At 43.9% G+C, this 22460-nt stretch overlaps 1 protein-coding gene across 3 annotated transcripts in view; it reads right to left on the minus strand.

Annotated features, from left to right (window-relative positions):
- Positions 1 to 21985, minus strand: part of alad (aminolevulinate dehydratase) — a 33523-nt gene extending 11538 nt beyond the window's left edge. Inside the window, exons 1-7 of one of the 3 annotated variants that reach the window (XM_043719826.1) lie at positions 21900 to 21985; positions 13070 to 13213; positions 12813 to 12863; positions 5975 to 6071; positions 4814 to 4949; positions 3700 to 3783; positions 1376 to 1464 (exon numbers count right to left, since the gene is read on the minus strand). In XM_043719826.1, coding sequence (XP_043575761.1) covers positions 1376 to 1464; positions 3700 to 3783; positions 4814 to 4949; positions 5975 to 6071; positions 12813 to 12863; positions 13070 to 13182 — 570 coding nt within the window. In that variant the 5' untranslated portion in view covers positions 13183 to 13213; positions 21900 to 21985. Of the gene's footprint in view, positions 1 to 1375; positions 1465 to 3699; positions 3784 to 4813; positions 4950 to 5974; positions 6072 to 12812; positions 12864 to 13069; positions 13214 to 13494; positions 13576 to 21597; positions 21690 to 21899 lie in introns of those variants that run through there. The other 2 variants (XM_043719825.1, XM_043719827.1) reach the window with 2 other exon arrangements.
- Positions 21986 to 22460: the final 475 nt, after the last annotated feature.

The raw sequence follows: 22460 nt of genomic DNA on the forward strand, positions 1-22460 counted from the left end.
TCCCTAATCTTGCCATTTCTATCCCTCATTTTCACAGGAACATCTCTCTCCTGCACTCTAATCTACCTTTCTTTGAAAGCCTCCCACATATCAAATGTGGATTTACCCTAAAACAGCTGCTCCCAATCCATATTCCCCAGCTCTTGCCAAATTTTGCTATCGTTTGATTTCCCCCAATTTAGCAGTCTTCCTTTAGGACCACTCTTATCTTTGTCTATGAGTATTCTAAAACTTATGGAATTGTGATTACTATTCCAAAAGTAATTCCCTACTGAAACTTCAACCACCTGACTGGGCCTATTCCCCAACACTAGGTCCAGTACGGCCCCTTCCCGACTTGGACTATTTACGTAATACTATAAAATCGCTCCTTACAAATTCTGCTCCCTCTAAACCTAAGAAAATCCCAGTCAATGTTGGGAAAATTAAAATCTCCCATATCCACCACCCTGTTGCTCCCACATCTTTCCATAATCTGTTTATATATTTGTACCTCTATCTCTCAGCCCCAACATTATTACAGCACCCTTCCTATTTCTGAGCTCTGTCCATAATGCCTCACTAGTCGAGTCCTCCGTAGTGCCCTCCTTCAGCACAGCTGTGATATCCTCTCTGACCAGTAATGCAACTCTTCCCTTTACCTCCCTCTCTATCCCGCCTGAAGCATCTATATCCTGAGATATTTAGTTGCCAATCTTGCCCTTCCCTCAAACACGTCTCAGTAATAGCAATAACATCATACTCGCAGGTACTGATCAAAGCACTAAGGTCATCGACCTTACCTACTACACATTTCATATTAAAACAAATGGACTTCAGACCACCTGTCCCTTTGTGTTCATCGTGTACTCCCTGCCCACTCTTCCCCTTAGTCACAATGACTTCATTATCTAGCTCATTATCTATCCAATCAATGTCTCCCCCTTGCCCTGCACTAATGTCCTGATCAATGCACTAAATTATACACTAAAACTGAAAGCCACAGGTTGACTCCTCGCTCCTTGTTGAGCTGTGTTCTTGGCTGGGGTCACACTGGGCTCAACGCAATCGGATAGGAAAAGGAGGCAAATTGGCCAGAATTACCACCTCTCAACACCCCGGAAAGGTTTTGCTGGAAATAAGACGGGAGTTTGGCTATGATCACTGGCTGAAGATTTAGGTATCTGTTATTAATGATATAATGAAGATTCTAAATACATGACTACGTATGTAAAATTTATTGTGTTCAGGAGAGGCGGAGACAGTTGGGCATTGAAGAAACAACAGATCAAAAGATTTAATATTTGCATTCCACCGGGATAAATATCTCAGAATGAGGGGCAAGCATTAACATATCTAAATAGCCCAGTTGGAACTGTATTAAGAGCTTCTTTACCTTGTTTCCCAGCTCATTGGCAACCAGAGCCTGTTTTATTGCTCCAACTCTGCCATCCATCATATCTGACGGAGCTACAATATGGCATCCTGAAAGCAGACCAATTGCAAATTCTTAGTCACACATAATGAGGAAGTTTCCCACACAATGGGAGACTTGAACAGACAGTGCAATCTATTGTTAGCATAGCTGTTAAAAAAACAAACAGGGATATTAAGGCTGGCTTGGGCAGTCACAAAGAATGAAGTGTTGGATTAGATCTTCGTCCAGATTCATACAATTTAATCAAAATGTTTAAATAACTGGGCTTCTGCAGCCAGTGGAGCATATGTTGAGTTTGTTTGGTACCCTCAGTGAATGACAGGAATTGTTACAATAGATTTCCAACCATTGAGAACTGGATTGAGATGATCCAACCTCATTACACTGATGACATTCCCCCATTCTGCCTGGGGCTGAATATTGCCTGGCTGCCAGCACTCTATCAGCTTCTCCTCAGAATCAGGAGACTTTTGTTCCCTCCTACAGAATTCATTCCCATATCCAAGATATTTTCTTCTTTATTGTCTTACGTGATGGGCGTTGCTGACAAGGCCAGTATTGTTGCCTGTCCCTAATTGAATTAGATTAGATTACCTACAGTGTGGAAACAGGCCCTTCGGCCCAACAAGTCCACACCAACCCGCCGAAGTGTAACCCACCCAGACCCATTCTCCTACCTTTACCCCTTACCTAACACTACGGGCAATTTAGCGTGGCCAATTCACCTAACCTGCACATTTTTGGATTGTGGGAGGAAACCGGAGCACCCGGAGGAAACCCACGCAGTCACGGGGAGAATGTGCAAACTCCACACAGTCAGTCGCCTGAGGCGGGAATTGAACCCGGGTCTCTGGCGCTGTGAGGCTGCAGTGCTAACCACTGTGCCACCGTGCCGCCCACAAATTCACATGAATTGAAGGAATTGCTAGGCAATTTCAGGGAGCAGATAAGAGTCAACTACATTTCTGTGGGCCTGGAGTCACATGTAGGCTAGACCAGGTAAGATTTCCTTCTATTAGTGAACCAGATGGATTTGATGACAATCGGTGATAGTGATTATGACTGAAATCAACTTTCAATTCCAGATTCGTTAACTGAATTTAAATTCCAATCGATGCTGTGGTAGTATGCCCCCAGAATATTAGTCTGGACATCTAGATGACTAGTCCAGTGATGTTTGCTCCATGCCGACATCTCAAATGCCATTGTGTAAGACCTTTGCGGTGCCCAGTTTATCATCAGAAAGTGGAGCCTCGTCCTTTACTTGTCTAGATCTGGGCTGGATTCTAGCAGAGAAAGATATAAAGCCGTCAGTACGGAACTAGAATATTAAACCGCTGTTGTGACTCTACAGAGCCTCTTAGTAACTTGATTCCCCTTCACTGGTTTTAGTATAAAACACTTTCCCTTTGTTTAACTGAACTGCACAGCAAGCTTCTGGAACATCCCGTAATAGGATGGCTTTCAACAGATGAGCAACAGCCTCTTTGTTTAAATATTAAGTATATACTAATTTCAGACTCATTGTAACAGGTCAACAGGATCTTCAGTTTCACCATTTGTTACTCATTGCTTCTGTACCAAGAGACTGGTGAGTCTTACATCGATGGTTGGGAAGCCGTTGCAGAGGCATGCCTTTGAAAAAGCATGGCCTAATTAGTGACAGTCAGCATAGCTTAGATCATGTCTTACTAACTTGATTGATTTTATTGAGGAGGTGACAAAGGTGATCGATGAGGGTAGAGCTTATTAAAGATGTTTTCTAAAGAAGATAAGCTAAACAGGATGAGCCTGTAACTATTGAGGTGGAGGTAATAAGAGACGACTTCTTTGAAACATAATAAATCTATGATAGGGTGGATATCAGGAAGATGGCTCCTCTTGAGGAAAGACTAGGACTAGATGACACAGTTTAAGAATAAGAGGTCATTTTCAAGATGAGGAGCACTTATTTCTCCCAGACAGTCATTACTCTGTGGAATTCCCCAGACAACAGTGGAAACTTGAGCATTGAATATGTTTTTATAGATTTTTTGGGCACAAAACAGAATCAAGGGATATGGGAGGCAGACTGAAAAATGGAGCAGAGATTAGCCAAAATCTTCCAGAATGGTACAGCAGTATTGACGGCCTACTCCAACATCCAAGCCCCATGTACCTGTGAACATGTTAACATTTGAGAGATACAGGAGGGATTTCCTGATTGGTCTGCCACTCTGTTTCACCATGTTATAAAAATATCGATTTTTGGACAGTTTGTTGGTCTTAGTTTCTGCACACACCTGCCTTGGCATAGGCCAGTGCTACCTCTGCCAGCCTCTGACAGCTTGCTTCATTATTCAACGTCTCATCCTTCCGGAGTATTCCTAGAATAAACAAACCAAACATATTACCACTGAGTATGATGCCCATTATCTGCTTTTACCACCTGGTATGGAGCCTATTATTACTAGTTGTGGTGCCCATTACCTGCTCTTACCCCAAACTATGGTCTTTTATCTGCCCATCAACTCTTAGTGCGGTGTCCATTACCTGTCTTTATCCCTGGTGGCCATTCGGGACCTGGAATATGGCTTCACCGTCAGATCAAACCAACTGAGAGAGGATTAAGGATCGAGGATCCAAAGATACCCTAGCTGGCAAAACTGAAATTTAATTCATTGTTGGATGGAAAGGGCCAAAATGCTCCAAACCTCACATGGAGGCTTTGGGCCTACCTTTCCCTGGGATTCCCCCTTCCCTGATTGAGGCCAGAACCACCTCCCTCCTCCAACTACAGTATACCTGCAGCTGCCTGACGGTGGCAAAGTGCCACCAGACTTGCACTCCTGTGTGTTTGCAGCTCAGGTCTGGTTTGAGAAGGACTCTGATAGATGTTATAGCAGTGAACACCGATCATTAAAATTAGCTAAATATCCATGTTTCCCAATTTCCTCAACTGTGCTAGTTGCTCTTAGAATCAAACTCATTGCAGCCATCCTTCCCCACACCCCTATACAACTGCAGCCACTGCCTCACTCAGCAGCATTTTCAAAATCTACCAACTAGGAAGACAAGGGAATTTCGGGATTGTATTTCTGTTCCTTCACTGTGGCTGGGTCAAGATTCTGGAACTGCCTACCAGCACAGAGACAGCTTAGCATCAACTGCAGCAGGACAATTAGGGATGGGTAGAAAATGTGGCCTAGCCAACAATGCCATATTCCATGAACAAATAAACTATCTTGGCTTGACTCAGACACACAGTGTTCCCTCACTGATCATCTGACCTAGGATAACTCTTTATCTCAGAGCATTTGAAGAATCCCATTTTGTAACACTGAGTTCAGAGATCACAGTGACTTGGCACCTGGTGGAGGTCAGTGCAGAAGATTTTAACCCCCAGTGTTTGCTTACCACAGTGCCCATGGGAAGTGTATGGACAGAGGCAGACATCACAGGCAATTACCAACGTTGGGAACGTCTTCCTCAGCTTTTTAATAGCCAGGATGGCTGGTGTATCCACCGAATCAGCGCCAGACCCCCTCTCATCCTGGCAGGGAGAACATAACTTCATTAGAGAATTACCAGCAAATCACTAACCTCAATCCATTACCCAATGGGAGTTTTCTCAATCCCCAAAAAACACTTCTGAATGAAAGGATCCTCTCAAATTCTTTTTCATATACGCACAGACACACAGAGTAAACCTTCCTCTTTATTGCCCCATCAAACACCCCCAGGACAGGTACAGCACAGCATTAGATTGGGGTGGGCGTTGAAATTTTCTCAATTTTTTGGATGACTGGTTTGTGTTACAGAGTAAAGCTCCCTCAACACTATCCCCACCAAACACCCCCAGGATAGGGACAGCACTGGGTTAGATACCAAGTAAACTTCCCCCTACAGAGGCCCCAGCAAACACTCCCAGAACAGGAACAGCACAGGGTTTGATTTAGAGTAAAACTGCTTCTACTCTTTTAAAATCTAAGTAAATGGAAAGCAACATTCCCTTGACAACATCCCCATCAAACACTCCCAGGACAGGGACAGCATGTGGTTAAATCAAGAGTAAAGCTAACTCTACTGTTTGAACTGAAAGTAAAGTTCCCTCAACACTCTCTATTAAACACTGTCAGGACAGATACAGCACAGGATTAAATACAGTAAAGCTCCCTCTAATCTACTAAACCAAAAGTAAATTGAGAGTAAAGCTCTTTCAACTCTTTTAAACTGTAAGTTCTCTTGACACCATCCCCATCAAACACTCTTAGGACAGGTACAGCACAAGATTGGATACGGGGTAAAGATTCCTCCACTCTTTTAAATCAAAAGCAAAGTTTCTTCAACACTACTGTCCCCACAAGCTCTCCTAGAGACAGAATGAAGCTCCCTTTAAACTGCTGCCCACAAGATCTCACTTTGCATGAACTGGCTACCATATTATAAACATGTCAAAGGCATTGTTGACTGGGTTGGAAGGAAATGCTAAGGTTGGAAAGGTGTGGTAGAAATAAAAGTGTGACTGTCCCCCCAGTGCAAGCTCAGCCTCAGTACAATGGCTCGTCCAAGTCCTACCTTAGCGAGTTTAGTTGGAACTCCAAAGATCAACACGCAACCAAGGCCATCATCCACCAGGGGCCTCAGCTTCTCTTCCAGTCTATTGACACCATATCTAGGAAATGAGCACACAATGAGGCCAAGAAAAATCACCTCTGATTACACCTAGCTGACTCTAGCACACACCAGCCCTTTTTAAACAAAGTGAGAAATGAACTGATCAGTCATCCCACAGAATGTGCAGGAATTTAAAATGATCAATATTGGATAAGAGGTTTCTAAAAGACGTGCCTACGGAGATACTGAATGGACTATTTGTAAATTTACAAAACCCCTCAGATTCTGGAATGGACCCTATGGACTGACAGGTAGCAAATGTAGCACCATTATTCCTCCTTTCTGGCTAATTTGATGTTCTTGCACAACAACATTTTAAGTGACACCTTACTGAATGTTTGAAATTCCACATGTTGCATCCACTCATTCCTCCTTTGTTTATCCTGTTTGTTAAATCCTCAAAAAAAACTCCTTTTGTAGATTTCTTAACTGCTTTTACAAAATTATGTTGACTCTGCCTAATCATATGATGATTTCCCAGATGTCTGAATGCCAGCCTACAGGGGGAAGCAAGAATCAATGATGAGATCTCAGCTATTCATCTTCTGTATTAATGACATAGTTAAAGGGCACCAGTGCCATGTATCCAAGTTTTTAAAATGTTGAAGTAAGCTGTGATGAGGTCACAAAGGACCCAACGTTAACTCAATCAAAACCCAACAGTTGCAGTGTGTTGAAACTGGGCCCAGAATCTGCAAAGGCAGGTTAGATGAGCGGGCAAGAATTCATTAGTAGTCTCATTAGTGAGACCACAACTGAACTATCACGTACAGTCTTGATCCACTTATTCAGAGAGGGATGTAGTGCACTGGAGGCAATTTTGGAGAGGTTCACTAGATTTATTCAAGAGATGACCATTGCTGTTTGTCATTTTTATAAATGACCTGGAAGAGGGGTTAGAAGGTTGGGTGAGCAAGTTTGCGGATGATACAAAAGTCGGAGGAGTTGTTGACAGTGAGGAAGGATGTGGCAGGTTACAGCAGGATATAGAGAAGCTGCAGAGCTGGGCAGAAAGGTGGCAAATGGAATTCAATGTAGCTAAGTGTGAGGTGATTCACTTTGGGAAGAATAACAAAAAGATGGGGTACTGGGCTAATGGTCGGATACTTGGTAGTGTGGATGAGCAGAGGGATCTTGGTGTCCATGTACACAGATCTCTGAAAGTTGCCACCCAGGTAAATAGTGCGGTGAGGAAGGCATATGGCGTACTGGCTTTTATTGGTAGAGGAATTGAGTTCCGGAGTCCTGAGGTCATGATGCAGTTGTATAAGACTCTGGTGCGGCCGCATCTGGAATATTGTGTGCAGTTTTGGTCGCCATACTATAGGAAGGATGTGGAGGCACTGGAACGGGTGCAGAGGAGGTTTACCAGGATGTTGCCTGGTATGGAAGGAAGATCGTATGAGGATAGACTGAGACACTTGGGGCTGTTTTCATTATAGAAAAGAAGGTTTAGGGGTGACTTGATTGAGGTGTACAAGATGATTAGGGGGTTATATAGGGTTGACAGTGTGAACCTTTTCCCGCGTATGGAGTCGGGTATTACAAGGGGGCATAGCTTTAAATTAAGGGGGGGGGTAGATATAGGACTGAAGTTAGGGGTAGGTTCTTCACTCAGCGAGTCGTAAGTTCATGGAATGCCCTGCCAGTAGCAGTGGTGGACTCTCCCTCTTTATGGGCATTTAAGCGGGCATTGGATAGGTATATGGAGGATAGTGGGTTAGTATAGGTGGGCTTGGATCGGCGCAACATCGAGGGCCAAAAGGCCTGTACTGCGCTGTATTCTTCTATGTTCTATGTTCTAGATGGAATGAACTGCCAGAAGAACTGGTAGATGCATATACAATAATCACATATAAAAGACATTTGGACAGGTATGAATAGGAAAGGGATATGGGCCAAATGCAGGTAAATGGGACTAGTTTAGTTTGGGAAACCTGTTGGCGTGGATGGGTTGGACTGTTTCTGTGCTGTATGACTCTTAGAGGTTTGCCTTATGGAGAGAGATTGAATGATTTAGGCTAATACTCTCTGGAGTTCAGAAAAATAGAGGAGACCTAATTATGGTATATAAAGCGCTAAGGGAGACTGACAAAGTAGGTGTAGAGAGGATGTTTCCTGACATGTGGCAATCTCGAAGAAGGGATCATAGTTTTAGGATACTGGGTAGCAGATTTGAAATAGAAATGAGAAATCACTTCTCTCAAAGGGTTGTGATTCTGTGGAATTCCCTACCCCACAGCGTGATAAATGCTAGGGCACGGAGTAAATTTAAGCAGAGGATAAACATATTTTTAATCAGTAATAGGTTGAAGGATTATGGGGAGCGGGCAGGAAAGTGGAGTTGAGGCCAAAGTGTGATCATCCATGCTCGTATCACATGACGGAGTAGGCTACCTACTCCTGCTCCTAGTTCTTATATCCTATACATGTGGTATATGGAATATAATGTGGGGAAATATGAGGTTATTCACTTTTGGAGGAAGAAAAAGGGCGATAAAGTTATTTGAAACAGTGAGGGACTTTTTTCCTGTTATAATGTAAGGTGAGCATTAATGGTTGCCCACCCCTAATTGCCCTTGAACTGAGTACCTTACCTGGCCATTTCAGAGAGCAGTTAAGAGTCAATCACTTTTCTTGAGGTACACAGTCACATGTAGGCCAGATTAGGTAAGGACAGCAGATTTCCTTCTCTATGGTATATCAACTGTTGTGGGGTTTGAACTCATGTCCCTAGTACATTAACAGAAATTGCTAGAGAAACTCAGCAGGTCTGGAAGCATCTGTCAGACCTGCCAAGTTTTTGTAGCAATTTCTGTTTGTTTCAGATTTCCAGCATCTGCAGTTCTTCCTTTTCCCCCTAGAACTTAGCCTAGGATTCCAGAATACTAGTTGAGTGACATCACCACTATGCCATTATTTTGTGTTATTTATTCATGGGATATGGATCTGTTGCCCATTTTTAATTGTCCTGGAGCAGTTGGCGATAGGCTGCTTTCAAGCACCACTGAAGTTCATAGGGTTCAACCACAGTCCTGTTATGAATGATGATACCTAGCTGCATTTGGAAGATGCTGGTTGAATAAATGGGCCTACACTCTTTGAGGTTTAATAAAATGTAGGTAATCTCACTGTAACATAGTAGAGGGCTTGACAGGATTGATGCCAAGAGGCTGTTTCCCCTACAGCCACTGCGATAGTCTCAGAGTAAGTGGTCAGCCATTTAGCATTGGGACGAGGAGAAATATCTTCACTCAGAGAGTTGTAACTGTTTGTAATTCTCTACCTCAGAGAGCTGTAGCTGCTTAATTGTTGAGTGAACTCAGGTCAAAGATCATGAAATTTCTGGGCTGCAAGGGAATCAAATGTTGTGGGGATTGGGTGAGAAGGTGGAATTGAGGCACAATGTTCCTATTTAGCAGTTGGAGAAGGCAGCTCAATGTCACCTTTCTCAGGACAATTCGGGATAGTCAATAAGTTCTGGTTGCTCTGTTATAGGAAGGATATTATTAAGCTAGAGAGGGTACAGAAGAGACTTACCAGGCTATTGCTGGGGTGATATGGAAGTTTTGAGTTACAAAGAAAGGCCGGATAGGTTGGCACTTCTTTCACTGGAGCAGAGGAGGTTAAGTGGTGACCTTACAGAAGTTTATAATATCATGGAGGGTATAGATAGGGTTAATGGTAGGTGTCTTTTTCCTAAGATGGGGGCTTTCAAGAGTAGGGTGCATATTTTTAAGGTGAGAGGAGGGAGATTTAGAAAATACCTCGGGGTAGTTTTTTTACACAGAGAGTGGTTCGCGTGTGGAATGAACTTCCTGAGGGAATAGTGGATGCAGGCACAGTTACTACGTTTAAAAGACACGAAGATAATTACATGAATATGCAGGGTTTGGAGGGATAGGGGCCAATAGTAGGTAAACAAGTTTAGTTTGGGATTATGTTCAGTATGGACTCGTTGGACTGAAGTGTCTGTTTCTGTGCTCTATGACTCTAAGTGCTGGCCCAGCCAGTGGTGCCCACATCCCATGAACAAATAATGATGAAAATTTAACCATGACCTTATTGAATAGTGCAGCAGGTTCGGGAGCCAAATGCTTTTATTTCAAATAGTTACACACTCAGAGTGAGATGGTAAACAGAAAAATTCCAGAAACTCTCACCAATAGGAATTCTACAGCATGCACTGACACCAATCACACCACAACAAGTGAACGAGAATCAAAGCTCCTTTTTTTTCCACAAAGCCTGAAATAGTCTGTAGAACTTTGTAAATTAACAACTCCCTCAGGGATTTTTATTTATCGATGGGAGGAATCACCTTTCTGAGAAAGGAAACCTCATGTCATTGAGCCATTGTCAGCATAGGCACTGTCAAGTAAGACTTATTTACTCTGCCCCAACAATATGCTATAGAGTCCACATCAAACTCTATTCACCCATTCCCAGCACAAGCTATCAGTAATGGCCTGCGAGATTACCATGTACACTCACCCCTCAACCCAAGGAGGAGCAAGCTGTTCTTGAAGTAATTCGCTGAGCACCCTTATGGCCAGTTTTGCTCAATCTGCTTTTGACACCAGGTGAATTGGATGAGGACAGTTGTGGAGGGGAGTGGCGGAGTGTTCAAGATTAGAAGTTAGATGGAGGTGGGAGCTGGCACAATGGTAGCTTCTTCCAGGATTGCAAAATGGGGTTCTAAAAGGAGAGTAAGGCTGGGGGCCTCTGGGCTGGTGAAGATGTGGGTCCCAGATTAAGGGGGCTGGGGAGATTACCCAGGAGTGTGCAAAACCAAAGTTATTTTGTAGTTTAGTTTGCAACAGTAAAAATATCCAAGCTATATTTCCAGAGTGAGCTTATTTTGTTGAAAATTTCAATGCGGATCCAGATCAATGAACTATCCAGAAATAGTTTGTCACTAGGTCCAACTTAATCGAACTACTAGAGACCCCGCAGCTCACACTGAACACAAGAGTAGAGGCTGCTTTTGATCTGCAGCTTTGGCAGCAGTTTACTCTCTGGCTTGGGTTGGTCATATCCCTTCGCGGAGACGCAGTGTCATATCAGGAGCACACGTCACTCCAAAAATCAGGTTCTGGAGATCAGGATAGGGCTGCCCTGCTCCAAGGTTACTGAAACTGACAGGGAGCTCTGCTATCTCACTGCCCACATCTATCTGCAGACAGCCACACACACAAGAGCACGGGGACCACACAGTAAAGATATATCAGCTCCCACAGAGTCGCCCACTGGGACAGCCTCATACAATTCATTGATTGATAACAAGACTGTTACGACACCATGTGTCCCATTCCTGATAGGCTTTTGCTGTTATCTTAACAAGCTCACTGGACAGTATTGCATACATTATATGAATAAGCCATGAACCACTTCCACAGCAAAAACACAAAACCCATTTCTCACTGACTTCTGTAAAATAATCAAGTTGTATGTACCTCAGAAAACATATCTGAAACAGTTAATGAATTATAAATCTTTATATCTCGAAAGGTGGAACATAAAAGACTTTGCTTCAACTCTCTAAAGCCTCAGATTAAACCACATCTCATGTATGAGAAAGTATATGGTGAAAAGCTGAGGCAGACAGAAAAAGAGAGAATAGAGGTGACAGGGAGGATGGAGACAGAGAGAGAGAGATAAAAAGAGGCAGAGAAGGAGAAATAGATAGAGAAAAATGGCATAAGAGTGTGGTGAGGGAGGGTCTGGCAAGAGTGAGGGAAGCTGAAAGAGAAGGGACAGCGAAATGGGGTGTGACAGGTGTGTATGACAGCAAGGGTTTCAGAAAGGGGGATATTGGAGACATAACAGAGGAAGGGTCTCAGGGAAAGAGGGGATTTAAGTGAGAGCGTGTGAGAGAAGGGTTAGTGAGATTTATTCTGTGTGAACAGACACAATGTCTTCCAACACATTTTGCATGGAATCTGAAGACTGCTGTAGGTGAAAGCAGCAGGTTAACAGCCATCCCTCAGGATCCTAGACCCTGACAGGCCTAGCTCAGTGAAAGTCTGTCTTGGGACAGTGGAAGCCCAACATCCTGAAACTGTCTCTCAGTTATAAATCACTTCCACGATTTAAACTGGAACCTGTTGGCAGAGGAGGAATCAGTGAATATGCTCTGAATCCTGGTGGAAATTTCAGGAAAATCCCTAAGACACAGTTCCTCAAAAACTGTGGTTTATTTTAACCTTTTTTCAGGGAAACATGTTTAACCTCCAACATTCTGATGATATTGCAGCCTGTCATAGAATCTATACAGTGTGGAAGCAGGCCATTCAGCCCACTGAGTCCACACTGACCCTCCAAACAACATCCCACCCAGACCTACCCCATCCCTATAACCCTGCATTTTGCATGGTTAATCCACCTAGCTTGCATATCCCTCGATACTATGGGCAATTTAGCATGGCTAATCTACCTAACCTGCACATCTGTGGATTGTAGGAGGGAACCAGAGCACTCGAAGGAAATCCACACAGACACAGGGAGAACATTCGAAATCTACACAGACAGTTGTCCGAGGATGGAATTGAACATGGGTCCCTGGTGCTGTGAGGCAGAAGTGCTAACCACTGAGCCACTGTGCCACCCTCTAAATATTTTTACTTTATTATTGAGAACGCCTATCAGGACCATATTGTTTACTGTACTCTCCTCACTATTTCCCCTCACCATTCTCTCTCCTCCCTCCTCACTCGCTCCATAGAAGAATCCGTCCTACCTGGCCTGTCCTGGGAGGCTGGCGATAGGTTCCTCTGCATTGGCATCATCACTGAAACAGAAAGGCAGTAAAGATTGGTTGGACAATGTCACAGAGTTATCATGTGTCCTGGGCGTTGGTTTAAGCAGACCTCAAACTCAGGCCAATCTCGGTGCAGCCATTTATGATCGAGGCAGCAGGTCTGGTTGCCTGTGAATATTTCAACAACTCACTTTTGTTTTAAATTATACAAAATTTGCGATCTCACCCGCACTTACGTTACAAAGATGGGGTAGATGAGATTGTTTGCATTGAAGGTGGAAGCGCAGGTCTGCCAGGCACGGAGCAGAGGATGTGAGTAACCACTATGTAAGAGGGATTCGGTCTGCATCGTCCTCGTGCTTGGCAGGAAACTCAGAAATCTAGAAATAAGGAAACCACAATAAAAAGTCAGCAAACAAGAGACAGGCAGAGCACACAGTCACACTGGAAGGAGGGGCATTCAGATCTGAGAATCTCAAATCCACCAGGGGAGGTCTTTAAGTTCCTCAACAAAAAGCACTCCCCCAATCAGGAATGCCATCACTTCACCCCACCCTGCATTATGTGCCACTCCCACTATTTCTCCTCTGCCAGACATTTCCAGCTCAACTGCAACTAAACAGGATCAGGATTGTAACCTAAAAACATAATCCTTGCTCACATCTAACTAATGCTGACAAGGTCCAATTCATGGCTCATTACTTGAGGGCGCTTCTTTTCAGAGACCAGCTCAGAATGTTGTTCCACTCTTTATCATGTTGTCATGGACGTGCACAGACCTCTCCAACAGCAGAGCCATTATTCCCTTGAAGTTAGACACCCACGTCCCAGAGGAGTTTGCACTGAGCCAGACTTGTCAGATAAAAATCCTGAATGATGCCATTAACTCTCTGCTTTCAACCACCGCAACTTCTGGAATCACCAGATTCCAAGGAAATGTTAAGGATCTTGACCAATTTACAATGGCTCAGTGGTTAGTGCTGCTGCCTCAAAGCGCCAGGGACCCAGCTTCAATTCCAGCCTTGGGTGATTTTCTGCGTGGAGTTTGCATGTTTGCCCCATGTCTGCATAGGTTTACTCTGAACACTCCAGTTTCCTCCCACAGTCACAAAGATACATAATTGGCTTAATGACAGGAGACAGAGTAATACTGGAGGGTCAGTTTTCGGATTGGAGTACTGTGACCAGTGGTGTGCCACAGGGATCGGTTCTAGGTCCTCTTTTGTCTATCAGTTACATAAATGTTAGCAATTTTTGAGAAGATTTGTAGCTGAGGTTGAAGTTCTGGATGTAGGTTTGCTCGCTGAGCTGGAAGGTTCGTTTTCAGACATTTTGTCACCACAGGAGGTAACATCATCATGAGCCTCCGATGAAGTGCTGGTGTTATGTCCTGGTTTCTATTTATGTGTCTGGGTGATATCATTTTTGTTTTTTCTTTCTCAGAGGATGGGTAGATGGGGTCCAAATCGATGTGTTTCTTGATGGAGTTCGAGTTGGAATACCATGCTTCAAGGAATTCTCGTGCATGTCTGTTTACTTTGTCCTGCAATGGATGTGTTGTCCCAGTAAAAGTGATTAGATTCCCTACAGTGTGGAAACAGGCCCTTCGACCCAACCAGTCCACATAGACCCTCCAAAGAGCAACCCATCCAGACACATTTCGCTTTTGAATGATGCATCTAACACTATGGGCAATTTAGTATGGCCAATTCACCTGCCCTGCACATCTTTGGACTGTGGGAGGAAACCGGAGCACCCGGAGGAAACCCACGCAGACACGGGGAGAATGTGCAAACTCCACACAGACAGTCACCCAAGGCTGGAATCAAACCTGGGACCCTGGTGCTGTGAGGCAGCAGTACTAACCACTGAGCCACTGTGCCGCCCTAAATATCCTCCTTCGCCTGTATGTAAGGTTACTAGTGATAGTGGGTTATGTCTTTTCGTGGCTAGTTGATGCTCATGTATCCTGGTGGCTAACTTTCTGCCTGTTTGTCCAATGTAGTGTTTGATACAATACTTGTATGGTATTTTGTGAATGACATTTGTTTTGCTGGTTGTTTGTACAGGTAGACAACCCTTTATCAGAAATCCCAAAATCCAAAAAGCTTCAAAGTCCAAAGGTTTTTTTGCAAAGTTTTTTTCTCATCAACTAGGTTGTTTGGCGTGTAAACAGTTAACTCACTCAATGCGGAGTCACTCAGATGCAATGCGGAGGCACGTGGCTCAGCACTGGCAGGCCTCAATTCTGTCTCAAGGCCTGTTTTATTCAGTGAGTCTGCTCCTCTGGTTAGACTTCTTCAAAGTTTCACCATCAAAGTGTCATTTATTCTGAAATTCAAAAATTCTGAATTACAAAAACCAGCTGGTCCCGAGCATTTCGGATAAAGGATTGTGCACCTGTATAGGATCTTTTAGGTTCATTAGACACAGTTTAAGTGTGTTGGTAGGTTTGTGGGCTACCATGATGCCAAGAAGTCTAAGTAGCCTGGAAGTCACTTCAGAGATGTCTTTGATGTAAGGTAATGTGGTTAGAGTTTCTGGGTGTGTTGTATCTGCTTGTTTAGGTTTGTTGTTGATAAATCGGCGGACTGTGTTTATTGGGTATCTGTACTTCTTGCATATGCTGTATTGATATTTTTCATCTGCTCTTCGTAGTTCCTCAGTACTGCAGTGTGTTGTGGCTGGTTGAAATAATGTCCTGATGCACCTCTGTTTGTGGGTGTTGGGATGATTGCTTCTGTAGTTTAGCAGATGGTCCATGTGTTGTTTTCCTGTAGACGCTTGTTTAAAGTTCCCCATTGACTGTTCGCACTGCTATGACATCTAGGAATGGGAGTTTGTTGTAATTCTCGTCCTCTTTTGTGAATTTTCTGCCTGTCAGGATATTGTTGATGGTGTTGTAGTTTTCCTCTAATTTGGTCGAAGAAGGACATCACTTTGACTGGACAACACATCCATCTTAGGATAAGCCAAACAGGGAAACGTACGAGAATTCCTAGAAGCATGGCATTCTAACCGAAATTCCATCAATAAACACATTGATATGGACCCCATCTACCATCCTCTGAGAAAAAAAACCCAGAAATGATATCACTCACCCTAAGAAACCCAAACACATAAATAGACAGCAGGACATAACACCAGTGCTTCATCAAAGGCTCACTGATGATGTAACCTAGTATGGTGACAAAATGTCCGAAAACAAACTTCCAGCTCAGCGAGCAAACTTACATCCATTTATATAATGGATTTGGATGGGAATATAGAAGTTTGATGTTAGTAAGTTTGCAGACGAACCAAAATGGGTAACATTGTAGACAGTGAAGAAGGTTTTCTAAGATTACAAAAGGATCTTGATCAAATGGGTCAATGGGCTGAAAAATGGGAGATGGAGTTCAACCTGGATAAATGGAAGGTATTACATTTTGGTAGAACAAACAAGGGTAGGGTTTATCCAATTAGTGGTAGGACCTTGGGTAGTGTTGTAGAACAGAGGGACCTAGAGGTGCAGATACATAAATGTTTGAAGTTTGTGTCACATATAGACGGGGTGGTTAGAAGGGTGTTTAGCATGCTTGCCTTCATTACTCAGTGCTTTGACCATAGGAGTTGGGAAGTCATATTGAGCTTGTACAGGACATTGGTGAGGCCTCTTCTGGAATGTTGTGTCCTGTTCTGGTTGCCCAGTTGTAGGAAGGATATTATTAAACTGGAGAGGGCTCAGAATTGATTTACCAGGATGTGGCTGGGTGTGGAAGATTTGAGTTATAAAGAAAGGCTGGATAGGCTAGGACTTTTTTCACTGATTGAGAGGCAACCTGAAGACACGAGAGGCAATTTTGTTTCTTACACAGAGGGTGGATGCGTATATAATTACAATATTTAAAAGACATTTGGATAGATAAACAAATAGGAAAGGTTTGGAGGGATGTGGGCTAGGAGCAGGTAGTTTGGAATTATGGTCGGCATGAACGGTCTGTTTCTGTGCTGTATGACTATGATCTGTGTGCAGATTAGGTGGATTGGCCATACTAAATTGCCCCATAGTTAGGTGGATTAGCCATTGGAAATGTGGGGTTGCAGAGTTAGGGTAGGGGTCTAGGTACAGACTTGATGGGCTGTTGTCTCTTTCCACATCATAGGGATTCTGAGATTCTAAAAACAAATGCTTGAAAAATTACAGGCTTTCAATTTTTTTGTCAAAAAGCGAAATAGAGGGAAGGGCACCTGCTACGTTTCACTCAGTCTGGCCTAACCAAACTAGTTAATACATTTCTTCCATCCAGCAAGATACTCAATCGGAAAGAAAATCATACGTGGGGATGAGCAATGAGTTTGACTTTGCCAGCATCAGACAAATCTGACAGCAAGGTTTCTTTTACATGCAGCTATGACAATGTCACAGTCACGGCCCAATGTCACAGTCACAGCCCAGGCAATTATTTTAAGGTTAAAACAAAGAATTGCTGATGCTGGAAATCTGAAACAAAAAAAAAAGAAGTGCCGGAGAAGCTCAGTAGGTTGCATCTGTAGAGAGAGAAACAGAGTTATACTAATGTTTTGAAGTGTTCTGACGAAGAGTCTCTGGATTCAAAATGTTAACTCCACTTCTTTTTCTCTACAAATGCTGCCAGATCTGAATTATTTTAAAGAATTGCATAGTTTCATTCTTCATAAAGAACAGTTTTCGTTACAGATTTAATTTATAGGGCTGCACCATTTGGCCTATAATCAGACAGTCTCTGGGACCATATCCAAGCACAGATCCCAGGAGCTCTGTTACCAGTCTTCAAACCTACAAGATTGGTAAAATGGAAAAATGGTCATTGCACCCAGCAGATAAGAAGTTCTTGAGTATAGTTACACTCACTGTACCTGCTCCCTGCTATTATTCATTTTTTCAAAAATATATCTTGTTTACAAAATGTGTAATATGTGGCTTAAATATTACAGAATTTACGGGGAAAATCTATTGGTTCCACTCATTATATGATTGTAATGGCTCTATAAAGTATGTTCCCCAGCCTGAGGACAGAACAATTCAAATTAGAACTTACAGAAAGTACAATAGCTATAAAATGTTCCTCAGTACAAGATGTTCCACTGAGGTGCATCAATACATTTTCAACACTCTTGATTTACATTGTAAATTCTTTGTAAATTTACACAGCCTGAGGGTTGGGATCAGGGATGGTTTCCGGCACTTCGATATACAAGGCTGTAAAGTGCCAGGTAGTGACCTTTCACCATTGGACCTCTGTAGTGGCGGCCTCCAGACTTAGTACAGGCATCAGCACGTACTGCTGGACCTTGGAATGTGTCAGTCTGCAAAACTCCAGTGAGGACAACTCCTTGAACTGGAAGATCAGCAAGTTTCAGACAGACCACAGAGAATCTTTCACTGCATTGGTTGTTCTCCATCAGCAATTGATGTTTGTCTGTGTGTGCCCAAGGAAAAGCCTCACGGAGCTACTTTGGATGAACCTCCACCAAAATACTGCATCTCTCTCCAGCTCTTCTTTTCAAAGGCACACCTTCCACACCACAATCACTTTGAGGGCAAAGTATGGGCAAGGAAAGATTCCCAACATGCAGGAAGGATCTGACAAGAAGTTCCAAGTTGCAGGTAATCAGAGGATTTTGAGATCATCGCTGGATCGTGAGTGGACATCGGAGCTATTGCTGATGGACCATTATGCTGGCTTCGGACTAACCCCCAATCAGCGTACAGCCAATCAGAGCTATGACTACTGTGATCATCTGAGCCCCAGTCCAGGGTGTCTGGTACACAGTCAATGAAGGCGGCAGAGGAAGGAATACCAGTCGATCAGACTCTCTTGTTAAGGAGAATCCTTCTGGATTGCTGCAGGCTCCAAGCAGCAGAAGGTGTCTGCTTGAAGGTGTCTCAAAAGGTGGGAATCAGAAAGCTTTCCAACCAGATCTGGAGTCAGGTAGGCTGCCTACTCTCTCCTGCCTTGTTTGTGTTGTCAGGCCCATTCCCTGAACCTGCATTATTGCCGTCACTCGAGGAAGTTTCCACTTCATCTGGAGGTCTATGATGGACCATGTCTGCAGGGATACCATGTACAAAGCTCTGGATGGGTTTGGCAGGGGGGAAAACGTAAACGCCACCCCCATCCGGATGGCCACCTTTGTGCACGGCTGCATCCAGCTGTGCGTAGACACAGATACTTTGTGTACACAAACAAACATCACTACATACTGAGGCTCTATCTGTCCTGTGTTATGAAGGATGGGACTGGCCTCACTGCCACAGAACACTCCAAATAGTTGGACCGTTCCATAGTACTTGTCCTTCAGAGAGAAATTTGCAAAGATAAACCCGTTTGAGCATTAGTCCATCAAGACGTGGTCAGCATGTAGCATCCTTGAGACCCTGTGGGAAAAGGAGAGGGTAGTTCCCTGAGCAAAATGTTAAAATCATTTAGCAGAATGTCTCATCATCAGGACGTTTCAACAAGCACCAAGATTTGCTTGGCTGGTGGTGAGATCTCACTACCTGTGAGATTCTTCACGTACGAACAGACTCACTGTGCCACTGCACTGCCCTTGAAGCAGCTGTGAGGGAGTAGTGATTCTCATGCATCTCCTTCTGGAATGTACCTTTGGAAAGGAAGTCTGGAGGAAGATGCACTGATTTTTGTCGAGCTTCATCCCGAGCAGCTCTGCGACGGAGGACTCTATGCTCTATGGGCTGTTCCCCAGGATGCACACTGAGACAAACATGACTGCACCTGAAGAAACATCAACTCGGTGAAAGACTCTCTTTGGTCGGCCTGAAACTTGTTGGTCTTCCAGAACAAGGGGGTGACCTTGACCGAATGTTGTAGACTGGCACATTCGAAGATCCAAGACTACATGCTGAGGGACGCACTAAAGCTTGGGGCAGCTGCCTCCAAGTCTGCAATGGGGAAAGACCACCATCAAAGATCTTTCTGCCAAAGTACAACTGTACAAAGTACAGGTTTTCAGATCCTCTCTTTGTCTCAAAATGAACATAAACAGTATCCTGCATGAAGAGAAAAAGCCTTTGGTTTTTGTAACATGTCAAATTCCAACGTTGATTTTTCTTGATATTCAGAGGTTATACAGAACTGCTTTGGTTCCTGTGTATGTACATAAAGAGTTAATATGAATAAAGTATATTTTTTCCAATAAGAAAAGTCTTTGTGCATTTCTGTAAATTCTGGAGGTGAGCCATTCAGCCAAGTGTCTTTGACAGTCTGTTTGGGGATCAATGTCCTGCTTTTGCTTGTCGAGCCTGAATGACGTCACATGCTGACCAGTGTATCCACTTTTATTTTTAACCAGAAGTCAACGTGGAGACCCACATTGGCACACCGATTGCCATGCATGGAATGTTGCAGTGACTATGCACACACAGCTTAAAAGACAAAATTACTACTGAACACAGTCTGATGGACTTGTGGTCCAAGGTGATTTTTTTTTGCATAAATCTCTCACAAAGAACAGGTGGTCCAGCGTGGTCTCAGTACCTGGAGCATGACACAGTCTCACAGTTCAGTTTCTGTCCCCAGCTCCCAGCTCATTCAGGCAGTATTTGTTCCAAAAACGTCATCCTGGCTTTAAAACATTAACTCTGTGTTCTCAGCAGAGATGGTGCTAGACCCACTGAGTTTCTCCAGCAATTTCTGTTTTTCTTCAGATTTCCAGCACAGTATTTTGTTATTATTTCCCTATTGGTTCCTGTGGTTAGATACAGTCTCTATACCCAGTTCTATGTTGGTTTCTGTAGTTACAGTCTCTCTGTCCAGTTCCCAATTAATTAGTGCAGGTAGTTCCTTATACCTACCCGTAGGTGGTTACAGTCAGTTCACCCAATTCCTATTTGTTTGGTGGAGATAGTTACAGTCTCTTTTACAGCTTCTTGGTGGTTACTGTAGGTAGGGAAAATCTGTGTTTCCTGCCCCCTATTGGTTCCTGTGGCTACAGTATCTGTAGCCAGCCCCTATTGCTTACTGAAGTTACAGTCTGTGTAGGAGAAAGTGAGGACTGCAGATGCTGGAGATCAGAGCTGAAAAATGTGTTGCTGGAAAAGCACAGCAGGTCAGGCAGCATCCAAGGAGCAGGAGAATCGACGTTTCTGGCTGAAGAAGGGCTTACGCCCAAAATGTCGAATCTCCTGCTCCTTGGGATGCTGCCTGACCTGCTGCGCTTTTCCAGCAACACATTTTTCAGCTTACAGTCTGTGTACCCAAGTCCCTGTTGTTTACTGGAGCTACAGTCTCAGGACCCAGCTCCCCATTATTTTGTAAACAAAAATCAAAAGAACTGTGCATGCTGGAAATCAGAAACAAAACAGAAATTGCTGGAAAAGCTCAGCAGGTCTGGCAGCACCATTGCAGCTCTAATGACCCTTCCTCTTGGCTGTGTTGTGTCCTGAGGAAGGGCCATCGAACTCAAAACGTTAACTCTGATTTCTCTCCATAGATACAGCCAGATCCTCTGAGCCTTTCCAGCAATTTCTGTTTTTATCCCTATTATTTCCTACTGTTAGTTTACAGTCTCAATTCCCTGATCCCTATTGGTTCCTTCAGTTATAATCTGTGTACCCAAGTACCTATTGGTTAGTGGTTAGTCACAGTCTCTCTCTGCTCAACTCCCTATTGGCACCTGTACTTCCAGTCTCTGCAGCCATTATTGGTTAATATCCAACCAATCAGGTTATCTCCCTACATTCACCAGTATGTACCTACTGAAGAGGAAATGTTTACCATACCTTTCATCAACTCTACCCTGAAATGTTCACTGTACCTTCCCAACAGATGCTGCCAGACCTGCTGAGTCTCTACAGCTCTCTCTCTCTCTCTCACTTTTCCAGCATCTACACTATTTTTGAAGTTCTTCCTCTATTGGTGACTCCAGCTGGTGACAGACCCTGAAACCAGCTCCCCATTGGCTCCTGCACTTGGTTACAGCAGCGCATGGACTGCCATTGGTGACGGTATCGCCGACATCATTCGTTCACAATTATTATTAAATCTCTTAGTATTCAGGTCTCACACACACTCTCTCTCTCACCTTCACTGCCTCTTCCGGTCTGCCACAACCCGGAAGGAATGTCGGACACGCCCCGCCTCCAGACCCCTCGCTTTTGTGAATGGGCGAGCGCGCCGACCTGAAGCGTCGCTGATTGGCTCCCTGCAACCCGCTGGTCAGGAGCCCAACCAATCAGGTAACGTGAGGCCCCAGGAGGGGTGGAGCCAGGGAGTTAAATCTAAAGTGAAGTTTCAAATGTCCTGATGATTTTTTTTTAGATTAGATTCACCTGACCCTGCACATCTTTGTGACTGTGGGAGGAAACCGGAGCACCCGGAGGAAACCCACGCAGACACGGGGAGAACGTGTAAACTCCACACAGTCAGTCACCTGAGGCTGGAATCGAACCTGAGTCTCTGGCGCTGTGAGGCAGCAGTGCTAACCACTGTACCACCGTGTTATTGATTGTACTATACTTTTAGACAAAGTTAAAAATCACACAACACCAGGTTATAGTCCAACACGTTTATTTGGAAGCACTAGCTTTCGCAGTGCTGCTCCTTCATCAGCTACCTTGTACGGTACTTCCAAATAAACTTGTTG

The sequence above is a fragment of the Chiloscyllium plagiosum genome, chromosome 30 (genome assembly GCF_004010195.1).
Source record: "Chiloscyllium plagiosum isolate BGI_BamShark_2017 chromosome 30, ASM401019v2, whole genome shotgun sequence".
Lineage (NCBI taxonomy): Eukaryota > Metazoa > Chordata > Chondrichthyes > Orectolobiformes > Hemiscylliidae > Chiloscyllium > Chiloscyllium plagiosum.